This window comes from Micropterus dolomieu, linkage group LG05 (assembly GCF_021292245.1).
Source record: "Micropterus dolomieu isolate WLL.071019.BEF.003 ecotype Adirondacks linkage group LG05, ASM2129224v1, whole genome shotgun sequence".
NCBI classification, from domain to species: domain Eukaryota; kingdom Metazoa; phylum Chordata; class Actinopteri; order Centrarchiformes; family Centrarchidae; genus Micropterus; species Micropterus dolomieu.
Window position 1 is genome coordinate 32,854,045 of NC_060154.1, and position 17,447 is coordinate 32,871,491.

Consider the following 17,447-nt stretch of genomic DNA (forward strand, 5'->3'; position numbering starts at 1 on the left):
GCACCGCATGCTGTATGTGCGCAGCTAACATTTCTGAGCCCCGTTTGTTTGGGTGAAGTCTGTCTGTCTTAAAAAGAGACATTCTTTGCCAGAAAATATTAAAATTATCCACATAAAACACACGGTGAGCCCTGCAGGCGGACTGGAGCCAGTCGTGGAGGCCAAGGAGTCTACTGAAGCGGCCAGCACCGCGACCGACTGTGGGAATGGGACCAGAGATAAAAACGGACTTTCCACACTGCTTTAAAAAGTTAAAAAGACGGTTAAAATCTGATTTTGTCAGCTCAGACTGCCGAAGAGCTGTGTCATTTGTTCCGACATGGACTATCACTCTTGTGATGGAGGACGGGAGCGACGGCATCAGGTCCTGGAGTTTTTTTAAAATGTCAGTTGTGGTGGCACTGGGGAAGCAGTGAGTGGTAGCGTTAAAGAAACGGAGGTTTCTGGTTATGGAGTCACCAATTATTAGTGTGGTTGGGGAGAAAAGAGGACGAGGAGATGCTGGTTGTGGGGTTTCAGAGCAGGACTGAGCAGAATCTGCTTCAACACTGCGTGCGGACTGAGGATGGAGTGTGTGAGCTGCCGAGTGTTGTGTTGGAGTAGCAGTAACAGACCTGAGAGAAGGGCTACCAGACAGTGCAGGGTAGAGACGGCCTCCGGAGCGTCTGAGCACAGCCTTCTTCAGGATCCTACGTCGGGAAGCGGACGTTTTTGACCGGGATGACGGCCACCGATCAGGTCCGGTGGCAGACCGGCGGCCCAGTGCAGGAGATGTAGCCGGTGGAGGAGATGCAACAGTGTCGGCAGGCACTGTGCGCCGAAAGAGATCCGTATCAGGGAGACTCGAAGCCGCAGGTGCATCCGCTGGATGGATCGGAGTGTCGTTAGACAAGGCTACATAGCGGTTGGAGAGGCCGATGGACGGAGGAGAGGCAGCCCCATCCGAGCCTCTCTTGCAGCCACGGACCACCACTTCAGCCCAGGTTGACTGATGCTTCGGAGTCGAGCAGGATGAAAGCCTGGGAAGACTAGAGGGGTCCCAAAACATGGTGTCCTGGATGTTAGCGGTTGCGCTAAGAGAAACAATCTGTTTGGCTTGTACTGAAGCCACATCCATAAAGCCAGTCAGCAGGGAATCTTTCTCTTTGAGTTCCTCTGAAAGTCGTCGGATGTCTTCCATAAGGTCAGCAATCTTCTTGTTCGCTTTAAGGAGTGTGCAGTCCTCATGGGGCAGAGTTATCTCGGCTAGCATAGTCACCGGAGCTTTGTTGCGATCAGTAGCGTTGATCGCGTTTTTACAGTCATCTATCTTAAAATCCATGTCGGATGACTAAAATCCTTAACCCACGTAAAACTTAAATAAAGTTAAGTTAAATAAAAAGGATATAAAAAATGTAACGAAAAAAGAGTGGATTAAAACTGGATAAGAGTCCGGTTTAAGACGGAGCTTCCGACAGGTGGCTACAGACGCCAACGCATGCGCAGAGTGCAGATTACGTCAGCATTAGGAGTGTGCATCTTCACAGATCTCACGATTCAATTACGATTATCAGGTCAACTATTCGATTTGATTCAATTCCTCGATGCATCACTACAGGGAGGGAATTTCTAAGTACCTCATTACGATTATGAGGCTATGAAGCGATTGTAAAGCTAATAGGATACAGATGTATTTTTCTCACTGTTTGACTATTTGGTACTTTTAAAGCAAAGTATTTGTAACAATCCAAAGTAGGTAGTTATGAAATGCAGCTATTTAATGCTAGCACACAGGGTTAACCTTTGTGTTGCTGTGTATTACCACCACCACTCCACTAGATGGCACTGTCGCAAAAGAACTAGGGTCCTAGAACTGCGGTCCCAGGATTGCGGGGGTCCTGAAACTGCAGCCGCCGGTACTGCAGCATCATACTATTGTCAGGCTTGAATTTTTTCACTTAAACTTCTTATTTTTTTAATTGGCGGTTGGCAAACTAGCCGAGAGGTGCATTACCGCCACCACCTGGAATGGAGTGTGGAACCAGACATTATTTTCATTTCAAGGATTACATGTTCCAGTCCTTTTGTCATTAAAAGCGTAGCTGTAAAAATACTTGAAAGTACAAAAATAAATTTTACACAAAAATCTAAAAGGAAGGTAATCTTTTAAGCAATATATGGATATAATATTTATCCAAGATATTAATCAACTTAATGTAAGTTATGTCAGCTGAGACGTTTGTACTTAAAAAAAAACTACAACAGTACTTTAGCTTTGTTAGTATGATGTCTTTTGTAATTCAAACCAAAAGGAAGTGTGAAAAATATCTAGAAATATGTTCAATATATTCCCCCTCCCAATCACAAAATGTTTACGGTTAAGTATACATTTGCTTATACAAAAACTTTTCATGAACATCAGTTGCAGGAATTCTTCAGCCAAAGTTCAAGGACTTTAGAAATTGGATGCTTCAAGGAAAGTGTAGTGACAACTTGGCCAAGTTAATGGCAGCTATCACCGTTTCCATTGGTCTGCTTTGAACTTGTTTATACACTAAAACTACATCACACTCAATCTCACAAACCGAACACACCGCCATGCCCACATACACATCAAATAGTTAAACACTCAGCACAAGGCCTATTCTAGAAAGACAAAGGCCTGTAAAACTCACATAAAAAATGAATACGATGTCAAAAAACGTTTTGTTCAGTTAATAGTATCTAATCTGCTAATTAAAAGTTTGTGCAATTTAACTACAGCACTTAGTTAGTTAAAAATTTCTGCTTACATTCTAGTGTATTTGTAGCACATTACAAAGGCTATGGCTCCATCTAGTGGATGAAATCTGCAATAGCCTTGCCTTCCAGAAACTTTGTTAGCATTGGACCTTGTTTTTTATTAGGCTGCAAAAACTCAATTAATTGTGGGGTTGACCTATTTAAATATTACATTGAGTGTGTTTTTACATTTATTTGTTAATAGACTATAGCTATAACTGTAACAAAAATATAACTGGTAATAATTGGAATTTAATTGACTAGCCTATAGGCCATGAAATGACGCTACATTGTTGTTTTATAGATATAAGAGACAACTTGAACTTGAAGTTCAAGCCTCCCATCCTTCAATTGTTAACTGGGATTAATATATATTTTCCCCATAATTGATGTTGCCATAAATGTTTTGTTTTCAAATGTTAACCATTTTAAAAAGACAGTGAGAGGCACTTTAACTGGCAGAGGGGGGTGGCGCTGCAAATTAACATGACAACAAATCAAAAGCATCAGAACACCATCACACTTTACTAAACAACTGTAGCCAGAAATGGCAAAGGAAGACATGTCCACATACATTTGATACATACAAACATGCAAAGCAATAAAATGGATATTATTCAACATATAGCTTAGCATTTTACAGAAAATATTCAGATGTAACCCCCAATGTAATCAGAAATATGCATTTGTGATTTAATTACATATTTTCCCAGTAGTCCTAACTGTAACAGATAACACATACATTCATTTTGTAATTAAATTACTTGACTAAATTGCATGTAACAAGTTACTCCCTAACACTGCCTGTACGTTTGTCTACAGTTGAACATTAAGCCTTCGTCTTGGTATAGAAGCATGGGCTATAGCTTTATTTTATGAGCATTAACAATAAGTTATGTAGAGTGGGAAATTACGTTCATATCATTTTATAATAGAGTGCTGGTTTCTCTTAGTGTAGCATCCCAATGGAAAATGAATAACTTCACTGAGGCTCTTAAGATTTTTAATTTGCTGTCTTGTACTTCAAAAACAATGTAATTGCTAAACAAAAATGTGCAGACATAAGGCAACATAATATGTTCTAACTCTTTTATGATTACATTGATGATCAAAATACTCCAAATCATTATGTAGAAATATACATTTAAAATACAATGTTGCCAATAAAATAACCAAATGAAACAAATAGCCTTCAGTTAATAATGGAAACTGAATAAGGATGAAACACAGCTCTGCTTTAATAATTCATTTTATAAGTAACTGTAGGCCTAATACAACCATTGTCATTGTGGGGAAGTGAAAGCACTATATATTCTTCAGTGGAACTTTACAGGACAAAATAACAGTGAATCCAGACAATAAGCACAACACAGGCTATGCACAGTAGGCTACTCCAGAGTTCCCAGTCGCCACAAGAATAAAAGCATTTAACACAGGATGTACAAAACATGACTTGAATTCACTCAATAATGTTAAAATAAAGTTACACTGACAATGGTATATATACATACTTTGTGACGACGTGTGTCACACCGGTTTTAAGGCGACCTACTTAGTTCAGATGTATTTAGTAGGCGTATGGCGGGTGGATAGTGCCACGGATAACCTACCAAAGGAGACCGTCGTGTGACAGCTACGTGTGTGGATAGGCTACTCCGTCGCCAGTGCACAACGTCGTTGATAAGCCCCTCACCCTCAGGCTTGTCTTTTTTTCTCAAACTTCTTCTTCTTTTTTTTTATTGGCGGTTGGCAAACTAGCCGAGGGGTGTCTATGAAGATTCTCAGTCATCCAGGTCATAGTTATCAACTCAAATGAGTTTGAGGACCACCAGGTGCACATTTTAGACAGAGAAGATGGATGGTTTGAAAGAGGTGTCAAGGAAGCCATCTACACCAGGGTTGAGAAGCCGTCATTGAACAGGGGAGGGGGTCTACTGCTGTCCTTTCATCACTTCCTAGGAAACTCAGCAAACGTAACCTATTGGCCTCAGGTGAAGATACCAACGATGGTCGTTCAGTCTTGGCCACAGGTAGTCTTAACGACTGTAACGACTGTCGTCACAGCAACAAGGAACACTAACGAACCAGCGGTATCGATGACCCGGGATAGCGACCCCACTGAGGTTAAATAGCTGAGTTTCCCTGCCAGTCAGTCAGAACTGAAGAAATCCTTTGGATGAGGGACGAAACATCTTCCAGTATCTTCAACCAAGTCCAGTTGCCCTTGATTTTAACCTTCGTTGGATAGCCGAGAGGTGCATTAGCGCCACCAACTGGACTGGAGTGTGGAACCAGAGATTATTTTCAATACAAGGAGTACAGGCCTACATGCTCCAGCCTTTTTGTCATTAAAAGTGTTGCTATAAAATTAAATTTTACACAGAAATTTAAAAGGAGGGTAATCTAATGGATATAATATTTATCCAAGATATTAATCAACTTAATTTTGCAAGTTATGTCAGCTGAGAAGTTTACAACAGAAACTTGAAAAACTCAATTGTGGGGTTTACTTAATTAAATATTACATTGAGTGTGTTTTTACATTTATTCGTTAATAGACTATAGCTCTAACTTCAAAAATATAACTGGTAATATTTGTAATTTAATTGAGTAGCCTATGAAATTATGCTATATTGTTGTATTATAGATATCAGGGACAACTTTAAGTTCTAGCCTCCCATCTTTAATTTTTTAACTAGCATGGTTTACTTTTGGGTCTATTCTGTAGATTAAAATTGTGCTTTTATCATTTACTTTGTTTACCCAACTGTCATCTATAATATAAAAAACAGACCAACAACAAGCTACATGTTTTATTTACATCAATGTTTTCCTCATATGCTGCCATAAATGTTTTGTTTTTCAACGGTTAACCATTTTAAAAACACAGCTTGAGAGGCAGTTTAATTGAGTGGTGGCGCTGCAAATTCAAACATGAGAACCAATCAAAAGCATCAGAACAGCAACAAACTTTACTAAACAACTGTGGCTGGAAATGGCAAAGGAAGACAATGTGCACATGAAATACACGCAACAAAATGAATATTATTCATCATATAGCCAAGCTTTTTAAAGAAAATATTCAGATGGCATCTTAAACATTTTCATAAGAAATTGTGATTTGTTGTCAGCCTAACTAACAGATAGCACTTACATTTATTTTGTAATTAAATTATTTGACTAAATTGCATGTAAGTAGTTACTCCCCAACACTGCCTGTTTGTCTACAGTTGAACATTAAATGGTGTTCTTCTTGGTATAGAATCATGGGAGCTTTATATTATGAGCATTAACAATAAGCTATACAGAGTGGGAAATTACATTTGTATCATTGTATAATAGTATGCTAGTTTCTCTTAGTGTATCATCCCAATGGAAAATGAAGAACTTCACTGAGGGTCTTAAGATTTTTAATTTGCTGTCTTGTACTTCAACAACAATGTAATTGCTAAAAAAAAAGTGCAGACATAAGGCAACTTAGTATCTTATAACTCCTTTAGGATTACATTGATTAGTAACACATTAGCATGATCAAAATAATCCAAATCATTATGCAGAAATATACATTTAAAATACACTGTTGCCAATAAAATAACCAAAGGCAAATGCCTATAACAAATAATAATAATAATAGAAACTGAATAAGCATGAAACAGCTCTAATACTTCAATGATTAATTTTATAAGTAACTGTAGGCCTAATACAACCATTTTCACATTGTGGGGAAGTGAAAGCATTAACGTTATCTTCTTCAGTGGAATTTTATAGGACAGTGAATCCAAACAATAAAGCACAACACAGGCTATGAACTGTAGGCTACTCCAGAGTTCCCAGTCGCCACAAGTATAAAAGCATTTAACACAGGCTGTACAAAACATGACTTGAATTCACTCAATAAAGTTAAAATAGGAGTTACACTGACAATGGTGTAGCCTACTGGTGGCGACGTATTTAGTGACGACGTGTGTGTCACACGGTTGTAAGGCGACGTACCTAGTTCAGATGCATTTAGTAGGCGTATATTTATACAGGAATTCTAACATACGCCGCCGTGACCTCGCCGGAAGACGTTCCTTCCATGCACTCGCCGCCAAGTCGCCGCTGGTCTCCCGTCTGCAGTCCCAATCAAAATTCCACACGGTCTGGCGGCGACGGCAGGGTAGACTGCTCCTTATCCTTCTCCTGGTAATCCTTGCTCTGACACTATCCACTTGCCATAGAAATGTAGCGGTGATGTTTTCCTCTGCTCCGCTCGTTTTCACCGTCACCTACTGCCGCCTGTCACGATGCTGACATTTGAAGAATGAGCAGAGGATGCACAGTGTGCGGGTGAAAATCATTAACGTGAGTTACGCATCGACTTTATTGATCATGTGATCTTTTTAGTAGCAGTAGTCACTCACTCAATAGCTGCCTGTCTGTGCTAAATAGGGACAATCACACGTCTCCGTTGTGTGCACCGCACAGACGGTCCGGAGCTGCATCTCTGAGTTCCGCCTTTTTGGTTCCGTCAACATTACATTATCAATTAACCTCTAGATAATCGATTCTTGACATTTGTTTCATAATTGTCCAAGTCCGCATCGCGATGCATCTAAAAATGAATTATTTTCCACACCCCTAGATGCTATCATGTCAATATGGACCAAAGTCTCTGAGGAATGTTTCCAACACCTTGTTGAAAGTATGCCACGGAGAATTAAGGCAGGTCTGAAGGCAAAAGGGGGTCCAACCCTGTACTATCAAGGTGTACCTAATAAAGTGGCCAATGAGTGCATATTCATAGTGCATTTAAACTGTGTTTACACTGTTTTTTCACATGAAGTCAAACAACACAACGTCTAATAGCTTCTCTTCTTGAAAGTCAGATGTGTAAGCCTCCTTATAGTTAACCTGGTTAGAAAATCAGATCTAGGTCTTCCATCACTGTTTCCCTGGTCTGAGAGATGCAGAGAAGCTAAAAATAACGTGGGAACCCACATCAATACTCACACTTTTGACACAGACTGACACACACGCACAGTCTACCAAATATCTGTGTGAATGATATATAAGTATTAGTGCTGGGCAACGCAAACATTTTTTTTTATCGCAATTAATCGCATTGTTATGTGCAAAATTGAATAATGAATTCTAAAGTAGTGTAGTGTAAATGTACTGCTACATACACAAAAGTGCTATAACGTGGTTTGCAAATACTTTAAACAAATAAGGTGCTTTTAACCAGCGGTATTCCCTTTATACAGTAGCAATAAAATATGCAAATCTCAACTTAAACATTAATGTGATCAAATCAAATCAAATATTAAACCAAAGCTGTTCGCCACTGCCAGGGCATTACCTTTTATCTAGCTTGTTAAAACAAGTTAAGAGTCGAGAGCGACGATCAGAACAGAATAACAGGCTCCTTCTGAGCAATAGGTTAAAAGATATAAATCTGTTTTCTTGTTTTTTTTTCTGAACAGGTATCAGCAGAAACATTTTTCTTTTATCAGGGAGCAGCAGAAACAGTCAAGTTAGAGTGAGGTGAAGTGGTCGAGCACAAGGTGTAGCAACAAGCAGGAGCATTTCCATGAAACTGTCACATCTGCACATGCCCACCAGCTGCCGAAGTTGAATTGTCTTGAACTTTTTGTACAAGATGTGGAGCACAAATCATTGGAAGAGAGACCGATCCTCGCTGTTTGTGAGTTTCCATAATCTATTACTGTTTAACTAAATAGGACATCAACAGGAGGGAATTCACATGTCAGAGCATCCCTGCAAAACTAGATGAAGGCCTATCAGGTAAAGTTATGTAGCCTATAATTTTAACTGAAGTGAAATAGGCTACAGCGCACCGAATCTGTTGCCATGGTTACTATCCATAGAGCGCCTGCTGCTTAATCGCGGAGCGCTTTTCTCCCTTTCTGTTCACCTGAGAGAACCTGTGGGGCCAAGCGACAACGTTGTGATTTTAAGAACGTTCCTCAGACCGATGTTAATAATGTGTTAATGTGCCCAGCCCTAATAATTATTAATGAATGCAGAAATATGTGATGTTAACACATATGAATAAGTACTATTTCAGCTTCAGCAGTCATATTCTTTAAACTTGAATAATGACGAGTCGGGGGAGTTTGCATTCATAGCCTCCAACCACATCCAGTACAACACTGTTGTTAAAACCAAATAGCTTCCATGTTTGAGAAAGTCAGGTTTTTATTACCTCTTTAGAAATATTTATTTCAACTTCCCCATCTCCTCTGTGTGTGCACTGTCTGCCAATTTGAATGTGTTCATACTTGCACAAGTCGTTCTCGTCCTTGTGGGAGTTGCTATGGCTCTCCAACACTATACTGGTGATTGTGGACTAACTGACCGATATACAGGATGGGTGCTCTTAAAGTTGACAAAACAGGAAAAAGCGCACATGATGCCTCTTCAAACTTCAAGCGTTCACAATGGCCCCATGTTATTGTACAGCATGAGTGCTGTTCTATTTCTTCTACTTGCTTCCTCATTCTACTCATTGTTAAAAATATGTTGGATATCTTGGTGCGTATCTGAAGGAGGTAAAATAAAAGTGATTGACTCAGGCCTAAGACAGACCAACATGCCAATCATTAACAAGGAGCCGTGTAAAGTTCAAATTTCCCAAATTTTGTCCACAAACAAACTGCAATTAAGTAATTATGGAGGTTTGTGAATGCGTATCCCACACTGTAGAGATGCAACATGAACAGCACAAGACAAAACCCCTGAAGCCATTTTCTTTGGGCTTTTTAAGCCTTTCTTACTTCTAGCTCCACCAGCTTCAATCACTCACACCACCTGCGTCTGTCAAGCCTCTTCATCCACGACCATAATACTCCCATCAAACACAAAGACCCACCAACCCCGCAATACTGCTATGTCTAGTTTTTTCTGCAATTAGCTAAAGTTGCCATAAATGTATTTGATACTGTTTTAAATGTAGACATTTTCTGCAGAAATCAGATCAATTATTTAAATGTGAAGAAAATTATGAGCCTGACACCAACATAAAAACAGAAGAGAAAAAAAATGTTTTTTCCACCAACTGACAGTACCTGTAAATTGTGCCATCCAATAATTCAGCACAGTATCCCAATGTAGTCTGTATTTGTATTTTAAGTACACTGCATCTTAGTTCACAAATGAAGGATAACATAGATAACACACTTTAATGTTGCATAGTAAAGAAGAACACTGAAGTGTGTGTTGGTACGTACCTCTCTCTTGTACAAAGTAAGCGAGGTAGAGGTCGAGCTCTTTGACAGAGACAGAGATGTGTCGAGGCTGGACACAGAGGACTGGATTGGAGCATTGGCCTCCCTTCACCAGCCGCTCTCCATCTGTGCTTTCCAATGGGATTCCTTTAAATAGGATGACCATCACCAGGTCCAACCTCCACACCTTGGAAACGACAAAACATAACAATTATTGACTAAAAACAACATGAATCTAACTCTAGCCAGGGTTAGTGTAACTATATACCATGAGGGATTGCTGAACCACTGCTCCCCTTCATGTATATAATATACTGCTTCATTGAATAGTTTCAAGTTGTCTATACTGGCCAAACGTTTTACTTTAAATTTATACTTTCATTACTTGTTAACCCTGCGATGGATTGGCGAACTGTCCAGGGTGTACCCCGCCTTTCACCCGATGTAAGCTGGGATTGGCTCCAGCCCCCCGCGACCCTTACGCGGATAAGGGTGCATGGATGGTACTTGTTAACCCTGCGATGGATTGGCGAACTGTCCAGGGTGTACCCCGCCTTTCACCCGATGTAAGCTGGGATTGGCTCCAGCCCCCCGCGACCCTGTACGCGGGATAAGCAGCTGACGATGGATTGGTGTTAACCAAGCCAACTTCTCTGCTGCTAAGTGTGGGATTATGTGTGTTTCTTTTAAGAGAGATGGAGCAAATAAAATCAGATGATGTCCTCTACAGAGGGAAAAATGAATAGCGTTTGTGTGTGACAGCAGGAAAGCTGTTGGTCTTCTTCTTTTGCCATGTTTTTACATATGTGTTAATAAAGATATGTCTGAAATACAATTTTTTTAATAATTTGCAAATGCCACATTTTTCATGCCAACTTCTTACATTATGAAAAAAAACACACTTTACCTATCTAATTAAATGCAGTAAACAAAGCGGGATTCAACTAACTAATTGACCCTAACTAACACTTGGAAGTGTTCTCTGGGCAGTGGCTAACTGGGCCCAATTTGGACATTTTCACTTAAGGTGTACTCACTTTTGTTGCCAGCAAGCTGTACGCTCAATACTTTACATTGTAGCAAAGTGTCATTTATTCAGTGTTACATGAAACATGAACATGTGTGAGCACGCACACACACACACACACACACACACACACACACACACACACACACACACACGCTCCTGGATAGCTCAGTGGTTAATACCACTGACTTTAGTTAAGGGTGATCGTGGGTTGCCTGTCTGTTGATGAGGAGCGCAGAGCGACCCCGCGGATCCAAGCCGTCTGAAAAGGCCTTATATAAACCCTGTCACAACCATTCACAAGAAATTACTTTATAAGGTGCCAAAACCTTTAACATAAGGACTTAAAAAGCAACCATTCATACAGCAAAGTGTATATAGGCTATATGAGTGATCAATCACAATGTTAAAGTAAACATTAGATAGCCTATAACAAGCATTATTCAAAACATACCCAATTTCTGATCCTTATTGTCAACTCAGTGTTGGGCAGGTTACTCAGAAATAATAGGCCTATAGCTATTACCTACTAGTTACTTAGCATATAATCTTAAAAAAAAAGTAATATTAGCTACTCTACCCTACTACTGGGTGATATAACGCCACTCTTTCCCGACGAGTCCAAGCATCACTGGCAGTAGTGGCTGGAGTTTCTTTCTGTCTGAGTTTCACGTAGCTGATGCTTTAATTAAGTATAGATGTATAATTGTTCGCGGTTGAAAGCTTTTGGCCGGTCGCACAAAGTGTACAACGGATGACAATGTTATTGCACATTAGACTGTGACACAATAATGGCAATAACGTTACTTACAGCTGTCAAAAATACCTCTCTCCCTGTTCTCCAGTCTTCCTTTGGCTTTTTGGCTAACAGCTGACTTGAACAACATAAGGTCCGGTTCCGTTGAGCTGCCGTGCGGTCGCGCATTCATGTCAGGGATGGTGGCTTCAGTAGCGCAGCATTGCTTGGATTAGTAACTAATAATATAACTGTAAATAGCAATCCATTACATTACTCTTTACTGGGAAAAGTAATATTACAGTACTGCCCAACACGTTACCACTGATGCACGAGAGCACACTACGTAGGTGTGGAATGGGCAGCTGAACGCAAACAAACATCCTTGCTGATACCTGGAAAGGAATAAAACTTAACACCCGTCAGCCTGTAGATGTCCTCAAATCCTCTCCATTTCACTCGGCCAAGCTCCTTTTAAATTACAGATCTGCATGATTCACATGGGTCAGATTTTCAGGTCGGAAAATCCGGAATAATCCGGAAAAATCACATCCCCGAAATATGGATCTGATGCAATGCTACTATACAAGTAATCCCAGTAAGAGGGGTTATATGCAGAGACTATGGGATATATGGATGCTTCGAAACCCATCATCAACTTCTAGCTCAGTGTTCTAATATCCGCAAACGGCAGCTCCTATCACAACTAGAGATTGATGAGGTACAACAAATATGCTAAGGCAATGGGGAGGCAGGACGACAGGTCAGCGGGGAGATGTCATCATCCCCACACTCAGAGATTGGGTCCCAAGCCCAGGTGACTTTGAAGATCATAACCAAACTGGACCCCCAAGTACAACGACCAAGATTGCCAAGGCTAGATGACAAAGTACCCTCTGAAAGTCTGCTAGAAGATGTGAATGCAGCACTACATACTATTCCTACTAAAGCCATAGCTGAGACCAATGAGCTGATGTACGCCACAGCAACAGTGATCCTAGAGATGCTTGGCTATAAGATGAACACAAGCCACAAAGAGCATTAGTCTTCTCACCCATGGAGGAGAAGGCTAGAGGTCAAGATCAAGGCAACACGAAGAGAGGTTAGTCAGCTCTCAGAACTACAGAAAGGTGCAAGGAAGGGGCTACCTAAGAAATACAACAAGCTGTCGATACCTGAGGCTCTGGAAACTGCCAATGGCAGCTTCCACATGGAAGCTCCCGTCAGGCATCATAATGGCTAAGATGAGTAGGTACATGGCTCAATACATGGACAGGGCCCAGAAGGGAATGGGTAGTAATACCAAGCACCAGCTACTGGTTGATAGAGCAGTCACTCGAGACTGCAATACCAGGCAGACCAATCTGTGCACCGCCTGGATTGACTGCAAGAAAGCCTATGACTCAATGCCACATACATGGATACTGGAATGCATCAAGAACTCAATGGGGCTGTGGAAAACAAGCCTGGAAGCCAAGTCACCATCAAGTGCGGCATATACCAAGGCGATGCACTATCCCCGCTGCTGTTCGGCATTGGCCTGAACCCCCTCAGCCAGATCATCACAAAGACTGGCTACGGATACCGGTTCCGAAGTGGAACAACCATCAGTCACCTCCTCTACATGGATGACATCAAGCTGTATGCCAGAAATGAGCGAGACATCGACTCACTGATCCACACTACCAGGATCTGGACAAGTGTGGTCACATGGTATCAAAAAGAGGGAAAATGATCAGAACCAATGGTTGAACTACCAGAAGGCCACATTGCAGATGTTCAGGACAGATACAAATACCTTGGGGTGCCGCAAGCTAACAGAAACCATGAAGAGGCAGCAAGGAAGTCCGCAACAGCCAAATACCTACAGAGACTAAGGCAGGTCCTGAAAAGTCAGCTGAATGGGAAGAACAAGATCCGAGCCATCAACACATACGCCCTGCCAGTCATCAGATACCCCACTGGTATAATAAACTGGCCAAAGGAGGAGATAGAGGCTACTGACATCAAGATGAGAAAGCTCCTCACAATGCATGGAGGGAGGCCGAGGACTAGTGAGTGTCAAGACCACTGTCCAGGATGAAACGACGAAGATCCAGGAGTACATCAGGAAGATGGCCCCCAAAGATGAAGGGCTTAGTGAATACCTCAGGCAGCAGAAACCCGAAGGTGAGGACAAGGAAGATGAAGAACCTTCATGGAGGGACAAGCCGCTGCACGGCATGTACCACAGACAAATAGAAGAAGTGGCTGATATCATGAAATCCTACCAGTGGCTGGAAAAGGCTGGACTGAAGGACAGCACAGAAGGACTAATCATGGCGGCATAAGAACAGGCACTCAGTACAAGATCAATAGAGGCTGGGGTCTACCACACCAGGCAGGACCCCAGGTGCAGACTGTGCAAGGATGCCCCTGAGACAGTACAGCACATAACAGCAGGGTGTAAGATGCAGGCAGGAAGTGCGTACATGGAACACCATAACCAGGTAGCTGGCATAGTGTACAGGAACATCTGCCATGAGTATGGGCTGGAAGTCGGAGGGCGATCCAAAGCATTTAACAGAGTACTTGTACTCCTGTTGTACTCTTAAACACAGGATAAGAATCGTGGGGCAAATAAGAGTTTGCAGCAGTGAGGTAATACTTTACTCTACCTTTCCTACTCTTGAGGTGCTATTTCTTTGCACATTTACTGAGCAATCCACTAGAATCTGAAGGCCGGCTGAGCGAGATCAAACAACTGGGTGTGTGTCCCACCCACTGAAACCAAGCTTTTGTCTTGTTAATCCGGAGGGCGATCTCAGCTGGGTGCAATCACTCTTAATGCCCAACACCTGTGTGCAATTAGACTCACAGTACTTCAGTGAAACCTACCACTGAAGCGTCAGCGTCTGCTCCTTGTGTGAAGACCTACTTGGGTAAAGACCAGCGAGTCTACCTGTGCGAGTCCACTGAGCAAGGCCGCCTACACGAGAAGCTTTTTCCCTTTCTGAGGCACACCTACTCACCTAAAGCTGCCAGCTACAACAACACTCAGGCCATGTGCTACTACACTATTCCTATTGTCTCCGGTCCACGCAAGAGGCATCATGCCATCAGGCAAAGAAACCAGGCACTCCTCAAGCCTTTAAAACAGGCACAACCCACATCTGTTTACTTGTCTGTTGGGTCATGGAACTGCCAGTCGGCAGTCAACAAAGCTGACTTCATCACTGCTTATGCTAACACATTATCTCTTGGGCTACTGGTGCTCACTGAGACCTGGATCAAACCTGAAAACTCTGCTACCTCCGCTGCGCTGTCCACCAATTACTCTTTCACCCACACCCCCCGGCCATCTGGGAGGGGGGGTGGGACTGGGTTCTTAATTTCCAACAAATGGAAATTCACACAGCTGCTACCCCCGAATCAATATGCCTCCTTCGAATACCATGCTGTCTTTGTGTCTGCTCCGGTAAAGGTCTCTGTGATTGTCATATACCGTCCACTAGGACAAATGGGTAACTTTGTGGAGGAGCTAGACACACTGCTGCCCACTATTTCATTCAGTTCACGGTATGCCTACAGGAAAAGCCCATTCTTCCAACACCATTGGTTTCACACCGCTGCAACCTGTCTCCTGCTCACTTTGCCTCAGTGGTAGCTTCCGCTCTATCCTCCCCTCAACACATTTTCCTCACTTGAGGTCAATGATACCACACAATCTCTGTGCTCTACACTAAGCTCGTGCCTGGATAGCCTGTGTCCTCTATCCACCAAGCCTGCTAGCCCAAACCAGCCCCACCCGTGGCTAACTGATACCATCCGTGGGCTCCGTACTGATCTCAGAGCGGCGGAAAGAAAATGGCGAAAAACCAAAGACCCCGCCGACCTTAAGGGCTACCAATTGCTCCTATCCTCCTTCTCAACAAGCATCAGTGCTGCCAAAACTGCGTTCTATAATGACAGAATAAGCAGTGCCACTGACTCATGGAAATTATTTTCCACTTTTAAAGCGCTACTAAATCCTCCTCCACCACCCACAAACTTGTCTGCTGATACCTTTGCTGCCTTCTTTACAGGCAAAGTGGAGGCTATAACTAGCCAATTCTTTGAAACACTCAAACTCAACCATTGTAGCAGTCTTTCCTCTGCCCTTCCAGATCAGTGGTTGTTCACTCTCCTCGTTTACTCCTCTCACAGAGAGCGAAGTATCAGAACTCTTGACCCGTAGCCGTCCAACTACATGCCCACTGGACCCGATTCCTACGAATCTCCTCCAAGCCATATCTCCTACTGTGGTCCCGACAATCACTCATGTGATAAATACTTCTCTGGCTTCAGGAACCTTCCCGACCACTTTCAAAAGGCTCGGGTTACACCCTTGCTCAAAAAGCCCTCACTTGACCCAACTCAAGTTGAGAACTATCGACCAGTGTCTCTTCTATCTTTTTTATCCAAAACTATTGAACGGGCAGTATTCAAACAAGTCTCAGAATTCCTCTCAGGGAATGACCTCCTAGATCCATATCAGTCTGGTTTTAAGAGTGCCCACTCTACTGAAACGGCTCTTCTGTCTGTAACCGAAGCCCTAAGGTCAGCTAAAGCTGCAGCCCAATTCTCGGTTCTTATCCTCCTTGACCTATCAGCTGCCTTTGACACAGTCAACCACAGGATCCTGCTATCCGCTCTCTCAGCAATGGGCATCTCGAGTAAAGCACTCCTGTGGTTCGAATCCTACCTCTCGGGGCGTTCCTACAATGTTTTGTGGCAAGGACAATTATCCTCCTCCCACTGCCTCTCCACAGGGGTGCCCCAAGGCTCAGTGCTTGGGCCCCTTTCTCTTCTCAATTTACACCACCTCACTGGGGCCGATCATTCGCTGGCACGGCTTCTCTTACCACTGCTACACAGACGACACGCAACTCTACCTATCCTTTCCGCCAGGCGATCCCACTGTCTCGGCGTGGATCACGGACTGTCTATCAGACATATCTGCATGGATGAAGGCTTGCCACCTTCAACTAAACCTCTCTAAGACTGAACTCTTGGTCATTCCAGCCAAGCAATCTATCCACCATAACATCAAACTACAAATTGACTCCGCAACCATCACTCCAACCAAGCTGGTGAGAAACTTGGGTGTCAGGATTGATGACCAGCTGTCCTTTTCAGACCATGTTTCTACTGTCTCTCGGTAATGCCGCTTTTCTCTATACAACATAAGGAAAATCAGGCCCTACCTCACTCAGTACACCACCCAGCTTCTGGTACAGGCCATGGTTATCTCTCGCATCAACTATTGCAATGCCCCATGGTTCAGAACGCAGCAGCGCGTCTGGTTTTTGATCAGCCCAAAAGGACTCATGTCCTTGTTCCTTCACGGCTGCTACGCTTCTCCAACGAATGCCGCCTGGCTCTGCCATCCCTTCACACAAAGCAATCCCAGTCCCGGCTGTTCTCACCTGTGACACCACGATGGTGGAACGAGCTACCACACGCCATCAGAGCAGGGGCGTCCCTCTCTAACTTCAGGAAGCTCTTGAAAACTCATCTCTTCAGAGAACACTTCCTCTTATAACACCTCTAACTCCTAACCTCTAACATGCACTTCCTGTGCTCTTCTTCTTCTATCCCCTACAATGATCTTGTATTGATTGCACTTTTTTGTTAACTCTTACTTCCTTCCCTAGGTATCTACCTCATTGATGTG

General features: G+C 42.7%; 1 protein-coding gene across 9 annotated transcripts in view; it reads right to left on the minus strand.

Annotated features, from left to right (window-relative positions):
- Positions 1 to 17,447, minus strand: part of nfic (nuclear factor I/C) — an 81,814-nt gene that overhangs the window by 43,293 nt on the left and 21,074 nt on the right. For 7 of the 9 annotated variants that reach the window (XM_046049180.1, XM_046049177.1, XM_046049175.1 and 4 more), the window contains one exon: positions 9,993 to 10,176. In XM_046049180.1, the coding sequence (XP_045905136.1) occupies positions 9,993 to 10,176 (184 nt within the window). Of the gene's footprint in view, positions 1 to 4,894; positions 5,039 to 5,558; positions 7,050 to 9,992; positions 10,177 to 17,447 lie in introns of those variants that run through there. The other 2 variants (XM_046049182.1, XM_046049183.1) reach the window with 2 other exon arrangements.